The following is a 23127-nucleotide window of genomic DNA, read 5'->3' as shown; positions in this document are numbered from 1 at the left end:
AGATGCCCAGTAATGGGATTGCAGGATCAAACAGGAGGTCTAGGTTGAGTTCTTTGAGGTTTCTTCATACTTCCTTCCAAAAAAGTTGTATTAGTTTGCAGTCCCACCAGCAATGTAAAAGTGTTCCCTTTTCTCCAAATCCACGCCAGCATCTGCAGTTTTGAGATTTTGTGATATGGGCCATTCTCGCTGGAGTTAGATGTTATCTCAGGGTGGTTTTCATTTGCATTTATCTAATAATTAGGGATGACGAGCATTGTTTCATATGTTTGCTAGCCATTTGTCTGTCTTCTTTAAGAGAAGGTTCTGTTCATCTCTTTTCCCCATTAATGTATGAGATTGTTGGCTTTTATCATGTGGATTAATTTGAGCTCTCTATAGATCGTAGTTATTGAGATTTTGTCTGATTCAAAATATGCAAATATCCTTTCCCATTGGGTAGGTTTGGTTGTTGTCTCCTTAGCTGTACAGAAGCGTTTTAGTTTAATTAAACCTCATTTGTTTATTTTTGTTGTTGTTGCAATTGCCATGGCAGTCTTCTTCATAAAGTCTTTCCCCAGGCTGATATCTTCTAGTGTTTTTCTTATGCTTTCTTTGAGGATTTTTATCATTTCATGCCTTAAATTTAAGTCCTTTATCCATCTTGAATCAATTTTTGTGAGTGGAGAAAGGTGTGGGTCCAGTTTCAGTCTTTTACATGTGGATATCCAGTTCTCCTAGCACCATTTATTGAATAGGGAGTCTTTTCCCTGGTGTACATTCTCATTTAGTTTATCGAAGATTAGGTGGTTGTAAGTTGTTGGTTTCCGTTTCTGGTTTTCTATTTGATCCAAATGTCTATGTCTCTATTTTTGTGCCAGTACCATGCTGTCTTGACCACTATGGCTTTGTAGTACAGCCTAAAATCTAGTAGGCTGATGCCCCTGGCATTGTTTTGGTTACTAAGAACTGCCTTAGCTATATGGGTTGTTTTTTTTTTCCAAGTCTTTAAAATAGGATGTTGGTATTTTGATACGGATGACATTGAATCAGTAGATAGCTCTGGAAAGTATAGACATTTTAAAGAACCCCAAAGACTCAACCACAAGACTCTTGGAAGTCATTAAAAAATACAGTAATGTCTCAGGATGTAAAATCAATGTCCACAAGTCAGTTGCCTTTGTAGATGCCAATAACAGCCAAGATGAGAGGCTCATTAAGGACACAACTTCCTTCTCCATAGCCCCAAAGAAAATGAAATACCTAGGAATATACCTAAAAAAAGAAGTGAAGGACCTCTCTAATGAAAATTGTGAAACTCTAAGAAATGAAATAGCAGAGGACTTTAACAAATGGAAGAACATACCATGTTCATGGCTGGGAAGAATCAACATTGTTAATTTTTTTTTTTAATAAGTAAAAGGATTACATGCTAAAATAACTAAAAAGTATAGTTCACTATATATATAAACCAGTAAAAGAGTCATTTATTGCCTTTATCAAGTATTATGTATGGTACACGATTGTATGTTCTGGATTTTTATACGACTGGCAGCACATATGTTTGCACCAGCATCACCATGAGCACATGAGTACTGAGTTACTCTCCAATGTGGTAATGAATATGATGTAAGTAGGAAATAAAAATTTTTCAGCTCCAGTAGCATGGGACCAGCATTGTTATTGACCAAAATTCCATTATGCGGTGAATGGAAGTGTGGCTATGATGTTACTCATTTCAGCCAATCTAGGAGAATTAGATGCAATCTTTTTTCACCTATGTTATGATTTTCTTTCACTGATTTATGTATATTTCCTAAATTATTCATGTTTGTGTCTACATATGTTTGCTTATTCAACAGGTGTTTATTGAATACCTTTGAGGTAGGTTAGTGCTACTAAGGCTTGTGAGATAGACAAATAATAACCCTTCCTGTTCCATTGGAGTTTGCCAAAGAATAATAAAGAAATTCTCAAAAATAGGCTATGTGAGAGGGAGGATCACAACCAAAGACAGAAACAGTGAAGGACTATCACTTCCAAGGACTGATTCTCTGTCACCAATATTCATGAAGACTTTCTATCTCTACACAGACCGACATTAACTTTTTTATTTTGTAAAATGAGAACTTCATGAGAATCCATCTTTACTGTTTGCCTTAAAATTCATAATTAGTCCTAATATTTTATTGGAAGTCATAGCATCTCAGAAGTCAACTGAATACTTTCAGCCCTGCCAACACCTGGTAGTATGGTGGGTCCAAGGTGCTAACCATCAGAGTCCAGAGAAAACTGTAATAACATTTTTAGAAGCTGTATAAGCTAACCCCTACATGCAATCAGCCTATTAACATGCATGTTTCTTTTGTCTTTTAGTTTCCTTCAGGTGAAAACACAGAAATAGTTCCTTTATCCTTGAAGTTCATATAGCACTTGTAAATATGGCACATTTAAACTTCAGGCATTCCTTAGAGTTCAGACCCTTGAAAGAGACTTCAGTCTTGCTCCCCAAGTCATCTCCCACTGAATCTAAACCTCCATCTCATAAAACAAGTTATTTGACATGGTACTTTAATAGATGCTGAGCTCCTTTGCAGGTCAAAACTCATTGGCTCTCAGTTCCCAAACTGATATTCCTCTTATCATTGTGGGTTTTCTTTCTTGATGACATTGTTGGACTAAGCAGGGAAATATCACCTTTCTGTTGAGACAAGATACAGTAAATATCAGGACAAAGTGAATGACAGCATTTTAATGAAAACCACTGTTTGGCCTCCATTTTGAGAAAATGGGAGTTGTTATGTCACAAATGTGTTTATCGATATGGGTCCCCTATCGGACATTATGCACATTGCTGGAGTTTTAAGGTTTTCCCTTGACCCCTAAGACCTTTCTGGAATTAATCCTTCATATTTGTAATAGGAGTTTCCATAAGATGCATATTTCATTTCTCATGAATAGGAATAAAGCAGCCCGGGCTTTGTCAGCAGAGTGATCTCTGGAGTCCTTTATCTTTAAGAGAAAAGATTAGACTCTCTATTTTATGGATAATCAGGTATATTGTTAGTCTCTTGGCACTTTTGGTAACCACCCTCCTTGTGGTCCCTTTGCAGCCTGTGATAAACTGATTGCAGGTGATTACAACAAACTCTTCAGAGGACATATTTCCTTCTAGATTTGAGAATAATTCTTTTGGTCATCAGTAAACTTAATAGGTATGAACTCATAGAATTTTATAGTATTAGAGCAGAAGATACCTAGAAATTATCTAGTCCAAGCTCCTTGTTTGATAAGTGAGTGAACTGATTCTCAGCAATGTAGTCCACATTCCATGCCTGGTGAGTGACAGTCAGACGAAGAACTCAGGTCTCTGACTTCAAGTTTTCTTTGGCAATTGACAATGCCTTCTTTTTCATACAAATCACATAAATTGCACTGGTAAGTTGTTTGCAGTCATCTTTCTTTTTTGAACAGTTCACATGTAAACCCTCAAAAACCTTATTGACTCTGCCTTTAAAATAGATCCTGACAATGACCATTTCTCACGTCACTGCAATGCTCTGGGCCAAACGCAGCACTATGGGTGTTTGGGGCTGGGTAATTTGCTCTCTTGAGGGTCTGTCCTGTGTGTTGTAGGACGTGTTGCAACATGCCTGGCCTCTACCCCATAGATGCCAAAAATGTCTCCAGACATTGGCAAATGTCCCTCAAGGGCAAAACTCCTGCTCCATTGTGAACTATTTTCAATATACGTTGAAACATAAGTTGGAACTTCTCACTCCCTTGATCAAAACTGTCCACTAGGTTTCCATCTCTCTTGGAATTAAAGCACAATTCTTTTCCTTGTTTATAAGAGTCCACATAGCCTCACTGTGACCTCTCAGACCTTGCCTCCTGGCCTCTGTCCTTATTGCTCAATCTGCCCCAGTCACAGGCTTCTCTCCTATTCCTGCAGGGGCTGGGCTAGTCACACTCCCAGCTCTGGCCCTTAGCACCACTAGAGTTCTTTTCTGAAATATCTGCTCTGCATCTCTTACAGACTAAATGTTTGTGTCTATCCCCCCAGAATCTGTATATTTCAGTCCTAACCCCCAATGTCATGGTATCAGAAGGTAGGACCTTTGGGAGATAATTAAGTTAGACGAGATCACAAGGGTAGTGCCCCCTAAGCTGAGATTGGTGTTCTTATAAGAAGAAAAAGAGACCCAGGGTTCTCTCCCTCCCCACAAGCAAAGAGCTCACGTGAGCTCCCAGCTAGATAGTGGCCGCTTACCAGCCAAGAGAGGAGACCTCAGAGGGAATCTATTTTGTTGACACCTTGATCCTGGTCCTATCAGCTTCTAGAACTATGAGAAATAAATCTACATTTTAAGCCACCCAAACAATAGTAATTTTTTATGGCAGCCCAACAGATTGAGATAATATCTTTCCTCACAATTTGTCAGATCTTTGCTCACATCTTAGGCTCTTGCACGGAACACACTGGAATTCCCTCTGACTCTCTGTTCTCTTTCCCTCTTTCTGTTCCTTTATCACGTTTAGTCTCTCCTGACATTGCACATATAATTCACCCGATTAGTTCTTTATTTTCTATTTCCTATCAAAATACAAGACCTAGAAAGGCAGGAATTACCGGAACATTTGTTTTGCACAGAATTTGCCCCAGCCTTAAGCGATGCCTCACTCAGTAGGTGCTTAGCAAATATTAGATGGGTGAGTGAATGGAATGAGGATATTTTTAAGGCTTTTAAAATGCTAAGATTATTTTAAATTACCTTGTTAAACATTACAGTATAACCAAATAGTATTAAAAGTGAATTATTTCAATTGAATTTTGCAACACTATATTTTTCCCCCTTTGGCCTTTATCTAAAGTCAAATTTCAGATTTAACAGGCCTATTGACGATATGCTACAATAAATACTCCACTAACAAGCAAGCAGTTTTCCAAGTGGGAGTGAAAACTATGGCATGTAGCACAAAGCAGTTACCCTTTAAGAAAACCAAATATAAAATAAAACAATTAAGAGTAGGCCTAAAACGGTCCTTACGGTAACAAGACTCAGACAGGGCGCAGTAGCTCAAGCCTGTAATCCTAGCACTCTGGGAGGCTGAGTCTCTTGCCTGAACAAGAGCAAGAAAAACAAGAGAATTAGGTAGATGTTATGGTGGATGCCTATAGTCCCAGCTACTTAGGAGGCTGAGGCAGGAGGATCACTTGAGCCCAAGAGTTTGAGGTTGCTGTGAAATATAACAGCACTGTACTCAGGGCAGAGAGAGTGAGACTCTGTCTCAAGAAAAAAAAAGAAAGAAAGAAAGAAAGAAATACTCATATTTGGATATAAAATATGATCACAACCATGTAAATGATAAAATAGGTCATTATTAATAAAGAAATGAGTAATTTTTTGGATGAAAATTCAGACAAACTTAACAGTGATTAGCACAGTTGAGCAGTGATGTAGGCAGTTGCTCTGTCTATATTGTCTTATTTGTGCACAGTAAATATGGTTAACTTGATTAATAACAAGGTAATAAAGGTTGATGGGTTACTCCATAATGAATGGCATCTCCAATTCTTATCCACTTGCCTGTCATCCAAATGGAGATGTTCGCATGTGCTGGGCACCTATTACCTATTAATAACGCTTATTCTAAATACTCGTCTTCATGTTCAGTTGACAGTTCTGCATTTTATAAAATGTCATCCCACTCCTTGCTTTGGGAAAGACTGATGAAAAACCCAAGGGAAGAGAAAGTTAGTTTACATTTCACCATACGGAAAGGGGAAAAGATTCAAACCCAGGGCAGATTAAGCAACACATCAAAGTTTCTCTTTTAAGTGTTAATTTTGCATGAGGCCTGGGGAATGATAACGTAGATGTTAGAATGTATTACCTGTTGAACTGAAAAAAAGGAAAATTCCATTACGGTTTGCCCAGTATCAGACAGTCTAATCAACTGTGGTTTAAGAGATTTAGCTCTTGGGGCAGTAAAGCGTTGAGGAACCTACTCCCCTTACTCCAATGAGGCCCTTATCCTTGTTCTTTACCATTGGATTTAGCCAGAGGACACTCAGACAGTTGCCTGGGGCACACCCTTCTTGCCCTTTTAAAACCTCAGATCTCCACAAAGCTTCCTCTGCTTTGTGGAACATGCCATGTGCTCAGAATGTCTGATGGGAGACTCTGTGTGGGCTCCCTAAGAGATTTCAGCAGGAGCAGTTACTTGCTTCTTGAATTCCACATTTTACATTTGTATTTCTTAGTTTTGTTCCCTGTCTTGTAAAGGGAAGAGAAAAAAAAGAATCACTGTGTTAAGAGCTGATCAAGTCCAACAAACTCTGTGTGGGGGGTATTTGGTGGTGAGGTACTAGATCAGCAAATGTCCCAACACTAAAGTCACTGCCCCTAATTCAATCATGGTAGCTTTCTAAGACTTCATGTTTCTCTGTAGACATGTGACCATGGAGCAAAGAAATAAGAACTCATATGCTATTTGCTTACTCTTACCGTGGTCTCAAGAAGGAATTTCAGGGGAGGTAGACTTGCCAGATAAAATATAGGGTGCCCAGTTAAATTTGAATTTGGGGTAAATTATAATATTTTAGTACAAGGAGGCCTTTTGCAATATTTATTTAGTATAAGTAGGACATGTTTATACTAAAACATTTGTTTTTATACGAAATTCAAATATAACTCGAACCTTTCATTTTTATTTGCTAAATCTGACAACTCTAATGATGGAGGGATTTGACTGTTCCCTTTAAATTTTTCATTTGCATTTTCATCCATAGCTTCCCTACATTTTAATGATCCTTAATAAATTCCTAAAGTAAAATATACCTATTTTCATTCCTGGTCAGTGTTCCTTTGCACTATTTAAATTCAGGAATAAATTCTGTAAAACCTAAGTCATTTCTGATTTGCATTTTTTAGTAATAAAAATTTATCTTAAAATTTTTACAGCTTCAAAATATGTTAGCTCTCGCAGTGGCTGGAATGAACATAATCTTTTAAAGATACGATCACATCTTCTGACAATTATCTTTTACTAGTTTTATCAAAGTTAAAAATAAGGTACCTCGCAGAAACTCCAGTGGTGGTTGGTGCAGGTCCTTTCATGAGTGTCTATACTTTCTCTCTGGTCTAGCTGAAGTTCAAGTCCTGCATTATCAGGAAGTACACAAAGCACACTCTCCGGTTAGAGCAGAGGAGATGACTATTGAGGATTTGCCCATCTACATACTAAACTGAATTAAGGGCAGGTCACTAGGTAGGCGTCTAGAGTTCCAATATTTCTAAAGGCTGTAATTATGTTATGGAGGTAAAATGCAATAAAAGAAAAGGAGCATCATGAAGAATATTGTATTAACTAGATCTTCCCCAGGGGGAGGATTGTAGCTATTACAGCTGTTCTAAAGAAATCTTCTGATACTTCCTGTGTGAAGAATGAAGAATATTCTAAGGGGCATTCTAAACATCCAGTTGACTATGAAATTTTTATTTTGCTTAGTGAATTCATACCGTTTGGGGCCCAAATAGAGTTCTGGGTCCAACAGAGAAATGACTGGAGTTTTATAACCAATCACCATCTTTCTTGGCCCTTTCCCTACTTTTTCTTCAGCATTTCAAAAGTAAATCTATAATAAATAATCATAAAATATATGTTTAAAGAAGTATTCAGTTATTTGCCATTCATGATCATCCCTATAACTTTGTCTCCTTACTTAGAAAAATATTAGACCCAAATTACACAATTTCCTTAATTAAGGAAAAATTATGACAAGATAACCCAAGAAACACAGGAACTGCCCTTTGCTCTAATCCAGTCCACCAAATGTTTTGAAGCAGAGTCCTCAAGCTTCTCTAGTTAACACAGACTACCCTAGAAGATTTCTTAAAGCAGGTATTATTGGGCTCTTCTCCCATAGTTGCTCCTTGGGTGGTATGAGTTGGGACCTGAGATTGTGCATTGATGTTTAAAAAGCATTTTCTATTTTTAATTGGACACATAATAATTGTACACATTTTGGACAATATAGAGTGGTATTTCTGTACATGTACACAATGTGTAATCATCAAATCAGGAAAATTAATATATCTATGACCTCAAACATTTATCATTTCTTTGTGTTGGCAACATTCAAAATCCTTTCTTCTCACTATTTGAAACAACACCATAAATTATCGTTAACCACAGTCACTGTACAGTGCTATAGAATGCCAGAACTTATTCTTCCTATCTGGCTATAACGTTGTAGCCCTTAACCAACCTCTCCTTATTTCTATTCCCCTCAATGATTCCCAGTCTAGAAACCACTGTGGCACCTAAGGTTATGCCTTTCTAACAGGTTCTTAGGAGATGTTGCTGTTGCTAGTCTGGGAACAGTAACTTTGAGAGCCACTTTCTGAATATTATATTCTGATATCCTAAATCCATCAAGATTCACCTACAGCTAGGAATTCTGTTAATTCATGTTTGTTTGTTTTTGTTTTGAATCTCCTACTCCATTGCATAGCTTTACAAATATTTTAAGATTTTTGTCCAGGGCTAAAGACCAGAGTTACAATTGCTTATGTAATTAATGTTTGATGAATTGAAAGTAGATTACATTCCATCAGCCATAGAATTATTTTAAATTCCTTCAATGGATATCTCTTTGTCTTAACACATAAGGCAGCAGATACGGTGGCATCTATCTCTAAAAAGAGAAGATTGTGACATGGTTTTCTGGGTTGATTATGAAGATTCAGGGATCGTCAGAAACTCCAAGCAGCTGAAAGTAAAAGTTTGTGTAATTTGAAAGAGATAAAATTATGCATAGCAAGTTCTATGGGGATTTGTATGACATTTTCTAATCTCAAAATCTTTCAGGAGCTTCTTTTTGCTTCCATGCTACTTTTTCATAAATTTCATTTTGAGCTTCTATTGCCTTAACCAGAAGCTTTTATGTTTTGAACTTGGAAAGAGATTTCTGACTCCACAGGGAATTATTTTTCACACTTAACAATGTTTGATATTGTAGATAAAATGTCGTATCTTAAAAACCCCATTTTAAGTTAGCCTGCCTCTGTGACTGAATGGTCTTTGAAATTAACAAGAATGTGATAAGGAAAGAAAGCACGAGGGGACTGAAGCTTATAGGCACATTTTTACTATTTGATCATTTTGGTGAGTTTCCAAAATATATTTAGGATTTTTTTCTATTTTTAGATCCTCAATTGATATAAACTTGAAGTACCCTTGGCAGCCTTATTGCTGATACTTTTTTTGTCTGACAAAACTAAAGCAAATAGATGGTAAAATTCTCCCCTGAGTTACCCTTCAAGAATAGGTCTTCTATTCTATCCTCATTGGGGAAAATTGAAGGTTGGTTATGTGTGTATCTGCTTACTAGCTACCATCTTACATGGAACAAAGCAGGAGGAGGAAGAGGAAAAGGAGGTCTAGACTTTCTAGCCGGGGTATGACACTTTGTTACTTTTTCTCAGACCAACACAGATGAGAAAATTTACCTGTTAGTTAAAGGCACATATGACTTTACTTATACATTTTAGACTGAGGTTTAGAAATCTTCCCAAGCTAACACTTGGGAGGAGAGAAAGCAGGCGATTCACTGATTCTTATCATGAACTCTGGTGTCAGACTCAGTTGTACAGGCTTCTTACTAGATAGGATTTGAGTATTTTCAAGTCTATTTCTCCAAAATACAATTATTTTAAATAATTTCATATCTAGGCTAAAAGGAATGTTTTCTTTATGAAGCAAGGATGGGAAATGTAACTCTTTGAGCATTCAAGAAAATGAGCCCTGGGTATCTTAAAAATAAAACCAAACAAAGTGAACTTTATTAGTCTGTCTTCTGGATAAAACCTTTATCATGTTTATTCTAATGTGAAATGCTCTGCAGCATTGTAAACTAGGCAGCTCAGTTTTGACTCAGATACATTCTTTTGTACTTTGCCGTGACCTCTTTCCCCTAGTTCCTAGGAGATCGGTACTCTTAAGGAACTCTGGACTGCCCAAATTCCAGACTATTCTTGAGGCACAGGCTACAAAGTTATTTCTTCTTCTTTTTGCTTTTCTTCAGTTTTACCATCTATCTTCCTCTCTTCATTCATTAAATCAGTATGGTTGATTTCACATTGATTCTTGGATGCAACAACTTTATAAATGATTTCCAACTAAGGTAGGGAGTACTAGTGGGCAAAATCACTCCAAGAAGAACAAATACTCTTAAGAGAAAGGGAGAAGGGACTTAAATTGAAGCCAGTATAATGTGAAATGGGACTTTTCTTAGGCCTGTGTGAAATACCTCACATGGGAGTCAGAGGCAGCCTTGTGTCTAATGCAGCCTGGAACTCTGGAAAGGGTCCCATTGGGGATCCATGTGTATCTGTTATTTCTCAATTGACTCCATTTGCTTGGTCCATGTTTTCCAAAAACTAATCTAATGCAGGTTACTTAAAGCAGCGAGGTGCCTTTATTCCTGAGCCATACATTCAAAATTTAATTGTTATAAAGAGTACAAAAAAGCTCAAATTGCCTGCAAACTACAAGGGTAATTACACTGAAGAAAAGTTAATCTTTATTTAACTTTCCTAAGCTGTGTATTCACAGCACTGACAACTGTCATAACCTCCAGTTTCAGAATAAGTGGATTATTTATCTGTGATAATGGGCACATATGCTCATTAACATACTGTCACAAACAGCTGTGTTAAACGTATTATGTGTTCTGTGACATAAATAAGGTGCTCAGTGTGAGGCTGTGTTTAAAATATAGGCCCAGGGAGGAACAAAAAGGCAATAAATGCCTTTTAATATGGTTGCCTTGTCTTGAACTCTAAATTTATTTCTACCTTATTAGTGTTACTTATATGAAAATTGTAGGTATTACTCTAGTGAACTATCTTAACATTCAAGAAGGTTAGAAATTTTTCTTTATTCTCCTTCTTAGTGTTTTTCTGGCATGGTTTTCTTTTCTGGTAAAGGAGGAGATCGAGATCGTATAGACATAGGGAGGAATTTATAGTAAAATCTGCTTACCTCTCCATAAGCAGAGAGCAGAGTTCAGCTGATGGATGCCCTCAACTCATTCTAGTTCTAAGAATTTCCAAACTGATTGTTGAATTTAAAGATGATCTGATTCAACTTCCTCATTGCACAGATGAGGGGACTGAGGTTCTAAGAACTCAAAAGACATGTCAGTAATAAAGCCAGGACCTCAGGCTAGATTTCCAAACTCCCAATTTGATGTACTTTTCACTAGAATAGGCCATACTGTAATTAGTTTGGTTATTCCAAAAAGATATGTGGAGCCAAGGATCTTACCTGGCTATCAGGGAACCAGGCTGGGATCTTTATTAATATAATTTGTACTAGACTGTTATTTTGTAATTTCTATTCATTCGAGCAAGGTTCCAGATGCTCTTTTTAAGTGAGTGGCTAGTTTGGATGAAATAAGTGTATGATAGTGAGTGACAGAGTTCACAGAGCAAAGTAACAAACTTCAAACACTAGGTTTAGGAAAATTGGGTATGCGGGAATAAGGCAAATAAAACCATTAAAACCATGGAGAAACAATGAAGTCAGAAACTATTCTGCTTTACCTTCACTGGAATATTGGGTACACAGAAGTCGAAATAGTTCTGTCCATTGGGGTTTGTGGGGATCAATCTCTCAAATTCTCGACATGAGGATATTGGTTATGTGTAATTTAGGTGTTCAACCAAGAATGTTCCCAATACAAAAAAGTTAAGGAAGCTAGCAAAGTTAAGGCTGCTGTCATGAGAAAAATAAAGGCTGAAACACAATGTAGGGGGCATTTTTGAATAAATAAAATGCTGCTACAAAGTAATGAGGTTTCTGACCAGAAAATGTGCATCTCTTGTACATTTTCATATAAAGTGACTAAGAAGCAAGTAGGATTAAATAGCAGTGAGGAAATTCAGTTCAAATCTTACAGTGATTAAATATTGAAAAGACACCAAGCGATGTTGTAGAATCTCTAGCCCCAGAGATTATTCAAAATGAAATGAAAGTAATTTGACTGGAATGATTTAGGTATACACTTGTCTGAGCAAAGGGTCGGCTGAATGACCCACCCTGACACTTCTTTAAGGCCTTTAACAAGCAAGTGCTCCATCAGATGCTGCTGCCAGCACTGCCCCACACATATATTTTAATTATATTTGCTTAATCCCCTCAAGATTCTTAGACGACTCTCTATTGCACTGTTGATTCTCTGTGTTCATTTATGTTTATGAAAAAATCCAACTTAGATTACCAGGCCCATGAGAAACATTTAGATGGACATTAAGACACTGCAGGGATTCATGATTTTAGGTGGCACTTTTATTGACTTGCTTCTGCAAGGGGGATTTACCTATTTGAAAACCACCTGAGTTTTATTCTGAATAACTTTGCTGACACTGCTCCGAGTTGATTTTTATTTTTATAAAATGCTATGTCTGAGTGGGTTTGCTTAAACTTTCAGTGGATGCTATAATCTGAATAAAGGGAGATAGCCATGGTCCCCTGAATTATAGATATCACACTACTAAAGACTGCTACTCTATCTAGTTTTATTTGGAAAATATTAGTTTTTTTCCCTGTCTGAATTTTATAGTACAGATTGATAGTGATATGGTAATAACCAGGCCTAAAATTTATAGGAATTCTTAATTTCTCATAATATTACTTTTGGATCCAATTGTTTCATTAGTTTTGGTGACCTCAGCTGGGTACTTTTTCACTTGTTCAACACCATATCCATGCTTTTTTGAAAAAGTTTTGTAAAGAAAAGGCAGAGAAACCAAGCTTGAGATTTATTTGACTATATGGCCATATTTCCCTTTTCTCTCTTGTTCCAGGGTTCCAAATTAAAGCCTTCACAGCACTGCGCTTCCTCTCAGAACCTTCTGATGCTATCACGATGCGGGGAGGCAGCGTCCTTCTAGGCTGTTCCGCGGAGTCTGACCGAGGAGTTCCAGTGATCAAGTGGAAGAAGGATGGCATCCATCTAGCCTTGGGAATGGATGAACGGAAGCAGCAACTTGCGAATGGGTCTCTGTTGATACAAAACGTATTTCACTCCAGACACCACAAGCCAGATGAAGGACTTTACCAATGTGAGGCGTCTTTAGGAGATTCTGGATCCATTATTAGTCGGACTGCAAAAGTCGCAGTAGCAGGTAAGTGGATTCTTCCTTCTCATCCTCCTCCTTCTTAATCTCTTCCTTATATTACTTTTGGGGGATTAGAAACTAGTCTTTGCAAAAATAACATTTTAAGTTTTTTTAATGGACAAATAATAATTGTAGATTATAAGGAGTACAGTGTCCCATTGTAATAGATATGTACATTGTGAAATGATTGCATCAAGCTAATTAACACATCTACTGTCTTATAGACTTGTCATTTGTTTTTGGTGACAGCATTTAAAAAGTATTCCTTTTAGCAATTTTGAAATGTACATCACGTTGTTATTAACTATGGCCGTGGTGCTGCGAGGTAGATCTCAAAAATCTATTCTCTCTTCTAACTGAAACTTTATACCTTTTTACCAGCATCTCCCCTTTCTCCACCACCCTCACTCTTCCAGGCCTCTGGTAACCCCCATTCTACCCTCTGCTTCTATGAATGTGAGGTTTTTAGATTCCACGGATATGTGAGATCACGCAGTATTTTTCTGTCAGTGCCTGGCTAATTTCATTTAGCCTAATATGCTCCATGTTAGAAGTTCTCTATGTTGTAATCAATAACAGGATTTCCTTCTACTTATTAGGGCCAAAGAATATTTCATTGTGTCTATATCTATCTCACATTGTCTTTATCTATTTATCCGTTGATTGAAACTTAGGTTGAGTCCGTACCTTGGCTATTATTAATAGTGCCGTTGTGCACATGGGAGTATAAATTTCTCTTCCCCGCACTAACATCAACTTCTTTGGATATATACCCAGACATGCTATATGCTGCGTCGTATGGTGGTTCTACTTATAGTTTTGAGAGGAAACCTCATACTGTTTCCCACACTGGCTACATTGATTTCCATTCCTATCATCAATGTACATTTTTAAGAAAAAGGGAAACATGTAAAGAACTTCATGTTTCTTCCTTCCTGATCTTGACTGAGTTTTTTTTTCTTACATTAGCTTAGAAAATAGTAGAAGGAACTCAACCATCAGCATAGCACTCTGAGGTTTTAAAAAACAAGGCTGTCTCAAGTGGTTTATTCTTATATCTAAGGGAGGACTTTTCATTAGTAGAAAAATAATTTGCTAATTAATTTCACTTTTCAGTTTTATTAATACTAAACTTTTGCACAATTTATTTTGCCTTCAGAGCAGTGAAGTTTGTTTTATTACAATGCCATGACCTACAACATATAGATCTCAAGTGAGAAAAATTTCCACTAGCACTTTCAAATGTCTCAATGCTTGGTAACACGTTGGTTCAACAACTGAGTAAAGAGATGAAGAGTTTTTCTTTTTATCTGGCTACACTGAAGTCATGTAGACCCTGGCAAAATGGTATTGGATATTCTGGAATCCATGATATTGCTATTTCTTCCCAAAAGAAAGAGTTCAGGTCAGAAGGCAGCTTTAGTTATTTCTTTTGGCCCTTATAATATCAGACTTGTAGGGGAGATTAATCAGATTTATACTTATTTCCATAATGATTTAACTAAAAGCTGGCTTGTGATTTAGTTATTTTTTTTTTTTTAATTTTGGCATGGACCATAAAACAAGGCAAAGGAATCCAATCTGAAATAAATTTAAGCTGTCAAATGAGTCAATAGATTTGAAGAGCTACTTTCATCTTAACCTTTAGTTCTCAGTAGAAGGAAGGAAAGAAGGAGGGAGGGAGGGAGGAAGAAAAGAAGGAAGAAATAAAAAGTCAAAAGCAAACAAAAAAGGAACTAATAGGCTGTTATTTAGTTACTTTTTCCCAGATCCCATTTAATCTAGGGTCATTCTGAAACTCTGATCAGAATGAGAACATATTTTCATCAATAACAGCAACTGGGAGAATCAGGTAGGACCACCAGTCCTCATAGACTCCCCTCGTGATGGTTCAAGAAAGTTATTTATAACCTGAAAGAAGTGGTTTTATCAGGTGGTGCTATAAAGAATTCAGTCTCCTAAATATGCACTCAGTCCCCAAGTCCAGCTTCAACTCTCTCTTTTGTGGCTTCTTTTCCTCACTAAGGCCTCTTTTGTAGACAGGAAGTTTTGTCTCCTGCAAAATATTGAAATTCTAAGCCCTGATGGAATGGCATAGTATTAAGAGGTGGGGCTTTCGGGAGGTGATTAGGTTGAAAGGATGGAGCCCTTATGAATGTGAGTAGTGCCCTTATAAGAAGGACTTCTGCCACCACTTGCTATTTCCACTATTTGAGCCTAGAACATGAACTCAGGGGTCTACAAACCAAAGGAGGCCCCTCACCAGACACCATTCACACTGGGTCTTTGATGTCAGGCTTCCAACCTCCAGGGCTCTGAGTAATAAATGTCTCTTATTTTTAGGCCCCTATAGCAGCCCAAAGTCAGATTCTTTTATAGTCAGTTAAATTAGATTTCACCTCAGCAAACATGGCCTATCTTCAGCTGCTAAAGGCAGAGATGCAGCAAATGAGGTTTATCCTGGACTGACCTGGTTTAAGCACTTGAAAATCTTATGCTCTGGGAAGCCCCTCTGTGCCAGTTCAAAACTAGGACGGCTGATCCTGATCATGAAAACCAAGGCTGTAATCTATGAGGGACCTTAGCGAGATAGGGTCTGAAATTTGACTGATGAGTATGACATGTAGAGAGGACTGAAAGTTAATGCTAATTACGAATGAATAAGAGGAACCAGTGAAATATGAACTATAGATTAGGTAAAAGTTTCTCGGATGCTCCAGATAAAGTGGAAAGGGTGCAAGTTGACCTGACATTTGAAAATTTCTGGACTTGCAGATGTGCAAGCTGACCACACCAGCAAAGCGGTCCTGCAAACTGGAGCTGACCAGGCTGGCCAGTTGCTGCCTTATTACAGAAGGCAGCTGCATGGGCGCTGTTAGTGAAACGGCCGATGCGTTGCCGTTCAGGTTCCCTACAATCTGGTTGCACTTTTATGCGTTCTTTCTTTCAGTGGTGAAATGAAGAAAGATTCCTTCTCTGTGAGATAGGATAATAAAGTGGCTTGGGCTTTAGTATTCTGTAGGAGGATAGGCTCACAGATTCACTCACTGAGTTACAATCTAATATTAGATTGTATCATTTCAAGGCAATAAGGCTGTTCACAGCATTTTAAACACTTGCCATGCTGTTTGGCAACACAGAATACATCAATGTTATGTCTGCCGAGGTTAAGATTGCCCAACCACTACAATTCACAAGGGGCATATATCTCCCTTGTAATAAAGACCATGGACCTGATTTAATCTCATTTTAAAGCATTAGCAGTCAATAAACCAGTCACCACTAAAAGTTAACAGTCAGTTTTGCTTGGCTGAAGAAAAAAATTCCATTCTGTACCCTCAGGTGCAACGTAGGGCCCATTTAATATAATCCCCCTTACATTTTTGCTTTCTCAAAGTATATTTTGATAAAAAGATGTGTGGCAAATGAAATCTGTCTTTAATCAGTCAGCGCATTTTATGCAAGGATCTTACCGTGGCCCATTCATTCTGTTTTCTAGGAACTTCTCGAGTGCTCTTTAAAGCCCGAGTGCACACTTGGCGGGAGTAGGAAGGGGAGTAGGAAAGAGAAACGAAGGGCTGCCATCCCATAGAACGTCTTGTTAGAAGTTGCCACGCAAAAAGCCATTGACTGTCAGTTTTCCTGGTTATTCTGAGTTCTACAACCAGTAATGAGTGCTTGTTGTATTAAATCTGCATTTGATGGCAACTTGACCATCCTGGCTAAACTTAGGAATATATGTTTTTTATCCAATGAGCTCTAATGTAAAAGGCAGCACTTCTCTGCTCTGTGGACCTCTGTTTGGCCCACTAGATTGAGGAGAGAAGCAGAGCTGGGCGTTATGTGTCTACACAGCTTCCCTGTCACCCCGCCCCCACTCTGCATCTAGTAAGCATCCGTCATGTCAGACATGGTAGTAGGCTTTTGTCTCAGCAATAAAGACTAGGGCTTTAGGCCGCATATGGAGAACTCTGAGCCGTTGCATCCTCCTCTACTTCTGCCCTTCTCTTCTCTCTTCTTCATCTTCTTCCTTCTCCTCACCCTCTTCTCTTCCATCATCACTAGACTTGACCAGTTGAGTTAAACTTACTTACATCTGTACATATATACACATATTCTTGATGGACTGAGTTATCATAATCTGCTTTATATCACAATAGTCTATGTCAGGGGCCTCTGAGCCCCTCAAGCTGTTCAGTAGACCTGGTCTGATTCACTCAGCAGAACTAGCAGGTTTGGTCCAAGATGAAAGCAAGGTATGGGGGGCGGGGGACTAAGGCAGCTGGGACTCCAATGCAGCAGAAGCGTGAAAGCGGAGATGCCACAGGAAGGCAGTGTAAGTGTCTTTTCTCTTACACATAAGTCCTCCTGCAGTTATCAGTGTGGCTTCTCACTGCTTCCCCCCCACTCCCCGGGTCCTTAGATATTCTTATCTACTTCTCACTGGTCACAGATGACCTCAGTTGTCAAATGAGAACACATTCTTGCTCTTTTCAGCCATAATTGTGACCTGTTATTTTCCAACAGGTATGTCATGCTGGCTGTTAGTCTTGTGATGTTTGTGGCATTCGTTCTGTGCCCTGTTCTGTAACCGTAACTGTTTCCTCAGTTTGCGTCATAGCTGGAAATGGCACTTTGTGTATGTCCAGCACCTACGCAGACGAGTGAGTCACGAGGTTCTCCACTCCTTGTTTGCTGCTGTTTGCTGCAGGGCCCTTTTTAACTTCCTATATAGGACGCCAGACTTTTCTCCTACTTGCCCGTGGCTGCTTTCTATCTCCCATCAGTCTGCAAAGTAATTCCTTGTTCAAAACTTTGGGATTAGAAAATGGGCTATGCTGACATATTCATATGCCAGTTAAACAAAGAGAAGGTGAGTGCTATTTAGTCACTCCTTGCCTGCCCCTTAACATCCACATGAACTTGCATCTGGCCAAGCACATCTCTGCTACTCCAGATGTGGCCAGCTATCTGAGCCTCTGAATTTTCTTCAGTTCAACAATAACCTATCTCCTAAGCCTGTGGTGATGTTTAAATATCATGTAGGATGTAAAGTTCTAATGCAGAGAACACTCTTAGTGCAGGATAGCAGTAGTATAAAAAGTAGTATAAAGAGATACAATACTGACAAGGGTCATTATTTTGTTATTACAATTATTATTATTATGAACTGAAAACTTTGATTATTCCCATGTGATAATGTAAAACTTTGTTTTTTGGTGGTGAGGGCAGGGATGAAATCTAGGCAACAACTTCTGAGCTTTACATATTATAATCCCAGATCAGATCTCTTGGCAATCTGTGAACATAAACTGGCCTGAATTGAATCTTCAAAAAGTTTAATTCATACAACTCTTTGGCCAGCAGGGCCACAATCTGTCTAACTAAATGAAACATTTTTGACCAGTATTGATTAATTATGTCCGTGCAGCTGATACAGTCTGCACGGACAGTCTAGACTAGGAGTTCTAGATTTAGCCGCTACTCCAGTCATTTCAGGAACAACCTCCTGAGTGCCCTTTCAACAGAAAAGTATTCACTGAAGCTGGTTCATGAGAGTTAGCTGATCTAGCCTGGGGGATTTGACAGAACCACCCCTCTCCTGCAGGGGAAAAATAATCCAGGTATGTAAGAAGACCAGATAACAACAGACCTTCCATGAATGATCACTGAAGACCCATTTGATTTGAGTTTTTTCTGTATGTATATTCCAGATTAACATGAGGATAGATATGAATGGGTTACATTGTTTGCATTTATAATGTAAACTCTGAACTTACCTCCATCTGCCACTGAGTCCCTCACCCAGGAAGTGTGCCACATATCCCTGCATTGTACCTGTAGGTGGGAACTCAGCAAACCCCCTTCTCTATCTCCCTTTGCAGCTTCTTGAATTTAATTGTGTTTGTCTCTCATGTGGGCCTGTTGTTGTTGATCTACTGGTTTCAACACAGAGTTGAGTACATGCTTGCTTTTTGATTCTTGTGAAACTTGACTTAGGAAATGTTCTCCAAATCCTTCCAGCTAAATAATAAAGACATGAAGTCTCTACCTTTCATATGACTGAATAATGTTCCATTGTATACATATACCACAGTGTATTAATCCATTCATAAGTGGAGGTCAATTGAGTTGTTTCCACATCTTTGCCGTCTTGAATTGAGATGCTATAAACATTCAAGTGGTCTACCCATAAACACACCTACCCACCCACACAGCCCCTTCCTCTCACCTGCCCTGTAGCCTCTAAGGAAGAAGGTTGGAAGTTAAGTGGTGCCTGTGCTTGTGTTTATACTTCCTAGAACACTGTAGGATGGGCTTGTCCTGGCTGCAGGGTACACGCGCCTGTACCATTTCCGTCCAGGTGTATTTGGCTTTTGCTAATTTTGAGCACCTATATTTTAATATTAAAACCACAGACTTGCTTTTTGGAAATTCCATCTGTATGCATTATCTTACAATGCTCGAACACAGCCTGTGATACAGATACCCAGATTGACAGAGAATAGAATGAAAGAAGGTACGTGATGTGCGGTGCAGAGACTGAACCTCGGACTAAGTCTAGGGGCACATTTATTCCTTTATCACTTTACCTCTCAGGCTAAGGATGAGATATGAGAACATTATAGAAAAGTGTCCCATTCATTCAGCCACTTATTTTTAATCAATGAAACTCTCCAAAGTATAAACTAAGGGGGAATAACAATGATAATCATTGATTATATTTATCCATTTAGTCTCTTAAAAATATCTGCTTCTGTGGAAAAAACACTATATTTGAATAACTTCTTCTAAAACGAGATTTTGCTATCCTAGGTATACATTCAGTAATGACACAGGGTGACTCTCTCCTAAAGAACACAGAACATGTAATTTTACAAATCAGCTCGTAAGTAGTCTTCATAGGAATAGAAATTTTTTTTAATCTTTGTGAATGATTTTTACAATTCAGGCCAACTTTGCGGGGCCTTTCCCACTTGCTTCTTGAAAATCAAGAAAATTAAAGGCCAACTAAATTGCATTTACTTGAGTTGTTATTTTATTCAGAGGCACATTTTTTTCTTCCTTATTACAATAGATGTTTGAAGATGCAAATTGCCCACTCGGCTTTTAAATAACACAGGCATTATAATTAAAATTCCCCTGTGTTTAAAAAAAAATAATTAGTTACTTGAGGAGCTCTTTCAGTGAGTTCTCTTCCAGAATGCCTCCCATTTAAATGAGTTATGAAATAATTAGTGAAAGCATATTATGGTGAGAGAAGCCAGAATGAAGCATTTTGTGAAATGATAACCTGACCTTTATGTTCTTATTTAAAAGAAATCAGGAAAAAAAATAGAGCTTGTCAGAAGAGAAGCAAGAATAAACCACGTTGCCTCAGGTCATTCACGTGTTATATAAAGGAAACAGCCAGAAAAAATGTTCATATTCCTCCTCTCTATGGAAACTAATATAAGAATTTCTCCTAGAGGTCAAGTTCATCCAGAGAAGCAGCTTGGAAAATGTATCCTAGGCCCCTTGAATACTTTCAAAATTCTATTTTGGAAGGTTTAGTTACGGAGCAAAGCTTTTCACTGATAGGAATGTTGTTTATTTTCAACTGATGAGCAGGAGAATCAATTGTTCTGACTCTAATTCTTAGTGATCTTAATTATCTTTATTTAGCTAAATGTTTCTATTGTTTTGCAGTTAACACATGAGAAAGAAAAAAAATATAAGGACCAAATGTGGTATTCTAAAAAATTGCTGTATGTGTGCTAATGTTATCATTTTCCTTTAATTTTATTGCCAAATAAAACTGGAGTACAATGATCACCAATATTGTTCCAAAGCCTACTTCCCTACAAACCCCCTACAACCTCAACTTAAATAATTTCATTTTAAAAGGTAGAACTTTAGTTGCTTCCTTCTGAAGTCAATTAACTCTGCAATAAAATTAAAATAGAAATATATTCCTAAAAATATGCAGAGTGGAAAGACATCTTCTACATTATAAAAATCACAATAGAGAACTTGACAGGGCTTTTTATAGTAGAAACATCAACAAAATAACTTTAAAAAAAATCCTTCCAACCTTTCATTTCCTTTTCTTTGTTGTGAATTCTAATTCATGTGACAAAGGAGATAGCTAATTATTCATTCCAGATTTAATCAGTATCTTAAGAGCGCTGTTCTTTTATTCGGCTCTGAAACTATCCAGAGTGCGATTTTGCTGGTACTGTAATGAAAATGAAGGAGTAATAACTAAAATAACTCAGTGATCATAACGGAAAATTCTTTTCCATTTTAGAATACCTCTTTGAAATACAAAAACTTAATTTTCTTGATAAATGTCAGGCTAACAAAGATTTAAATCATTGTAATGTAGGAAAGAAAAAGTAAGAACTTTACTTCAGTCTTCGCGAAGTTACAGCTGACACCTCTGTGACCAGAGACAGATTAACAAGAGAAAAGCCTAACAAATTGATTTTACTGAAATTTTATGTGGCAAAGAGGCTTCAGCAATGAAGACTCAAAGATTTGGGAAAAACTATTTTTATACTAGGTCTGATGAAAGAAGTAGATGGTTATGGTGAAACTTGACTGAATAAAGAGAGGTATGATCTAATAGGAATAAATCAGGGGAAATATAGCAAGGCCTGTTCGCTCAGATTCTTTTCTGTGTCTCTGTTTGACATTCCTTTTCCCCAAATATAAGGCAGGGCACCTGCTATCTGAAGATCTCATGACCTCCTTTTAGGGGGGTAGATCAAGAAATCTTTTATGGGCTTGGCACCTATGGCTCAAGTGGCTAAGGTGCCAGCCACATACACCTGAGCTGGCAGGTTCGAATCCAGCCCAGGCCTGCCAAACAACAATGACGGCTGCAACCAAAAAATGGCTGGACGTTGTGGCGGGCGCCTGTAGTCCCAGCTACTTGGGAGGTGGAGGCAGGAGACTCACTTGAGCCTAGGAGTTGGAGGTTGCTGTGAGCTGTGATATCACGGCACTCTACCCAGGGGGACAGCTTGAGGCTCTGTCTCAAAAAAAAGAATTCTTTTATGAACAACTGCCTATAGAGAGCCTGGAGAGATTGACCTCCCAGGTAATACATTGTAAGGTAACATGGCCTAACTCCATCATTCACTTAGATGAAATAGCATAATTATACATTTCTGATTAAATAATCACTGATAATACTTTAATAAAGCATTTTTACCATCACAAATCTACCTCTAATACTGTTTTTTCCCTATTAAGCTATATCCATGGTAAAATTTATTTAAATTCAATATTATTTCAAGATTTTTGAATTAAGATATTTAAGTTGGATACGATTTTTTTCTACACAGTAAAAAGACATTCAAATGTACAGAGTATTCCATAACCAAATAAATTAGTATAAGAGGAAATCCTGGAAAACTTTGTTGCACATAGTACCTACGTCATCTTAAGCCTTTTCTGTCACAATCACCAGTATGTACAGATGAAAATGCTGAATACGGTTAATGAACGTCAGAATTGCTGATTCCCCTTAACAAGTTATTGTTATCATCTAATTTTGTACTAATAATCTATATCTTTATAAAAATCAGTCTAATCCAGGGCTTGGCACCTATAGCTCAGTGGCTAGGATGCCAGCCACACACACTGGGGCTGACGGGCTTGAACCCAGCCCAGGCCTGCTAAACAATAATGACAATTGAGGTTGCTATGAGCTGTGACACCACAGCACTCTACCAAGGGCGACAAAGTGAGACTCTGTCTCCAAAAAAAAAAAAAAAAAAAAAAAATCAGTCTAATCCAGCGATCTCTTATCCTATATAATTGTTAAATATGTCTATTATCAGTGCCAAAGAAGATGAAATATTTAGGAGTCTACCTAACAAAGGATGTGAAAGATCTCTATAAAGAGAACTATGAAACTCTAAGGAAAGAAATAGCTGAAAATGTTAACAAATGGAAAAACATACCA

General features: G+C 37.8%; 1 protein-coding gene across 1 annotated transcript in view; it reads left to right on the top strand.

Annotated features, from left to right (window-relative positions):
• The first annotated feature begins 12820 nt into the window (after positions 1-12820).
• The window catches only part of DCC (DCC netrin 1 receptor), a 685279-nt gene continuing 674972 nt past the window's right edge, over positions 12821-23127 (top strand). The window contains exon 1 of the mRNA XM_012801997.1: positions 12821-13178. Within this exon, the coding sequence (XP_012657451.1) occupies positions 12920-13178 (259 nt within the window). The 5' untranslated portion in view covers positions 12821-12919. The remainder of the gene's footprint in view (positions 13179-23127) is intronic.

Source organism: Otolemur garnettii, unplaced genomic scaffold, assembly GCF_000181295.1.
Source record: "Otolemur garnettii isolate 467f Iridium unplaced genomic scaffold, OtoGar3 scaffold00012, whole genome shotgun sequence".
Classification (NCBI taxonomy): domain Eukaryota; kingdom Metazoa; phylum Chordata; class Mammalia; order Primates; family Galagidae; genus Otolemur; species Otolemur garnettii.
The sequence above is the reverse complement of the archived record's forward strand: the minus strand, read 5'-3'. Positions and strand labels throughout refer to the sequence as shown.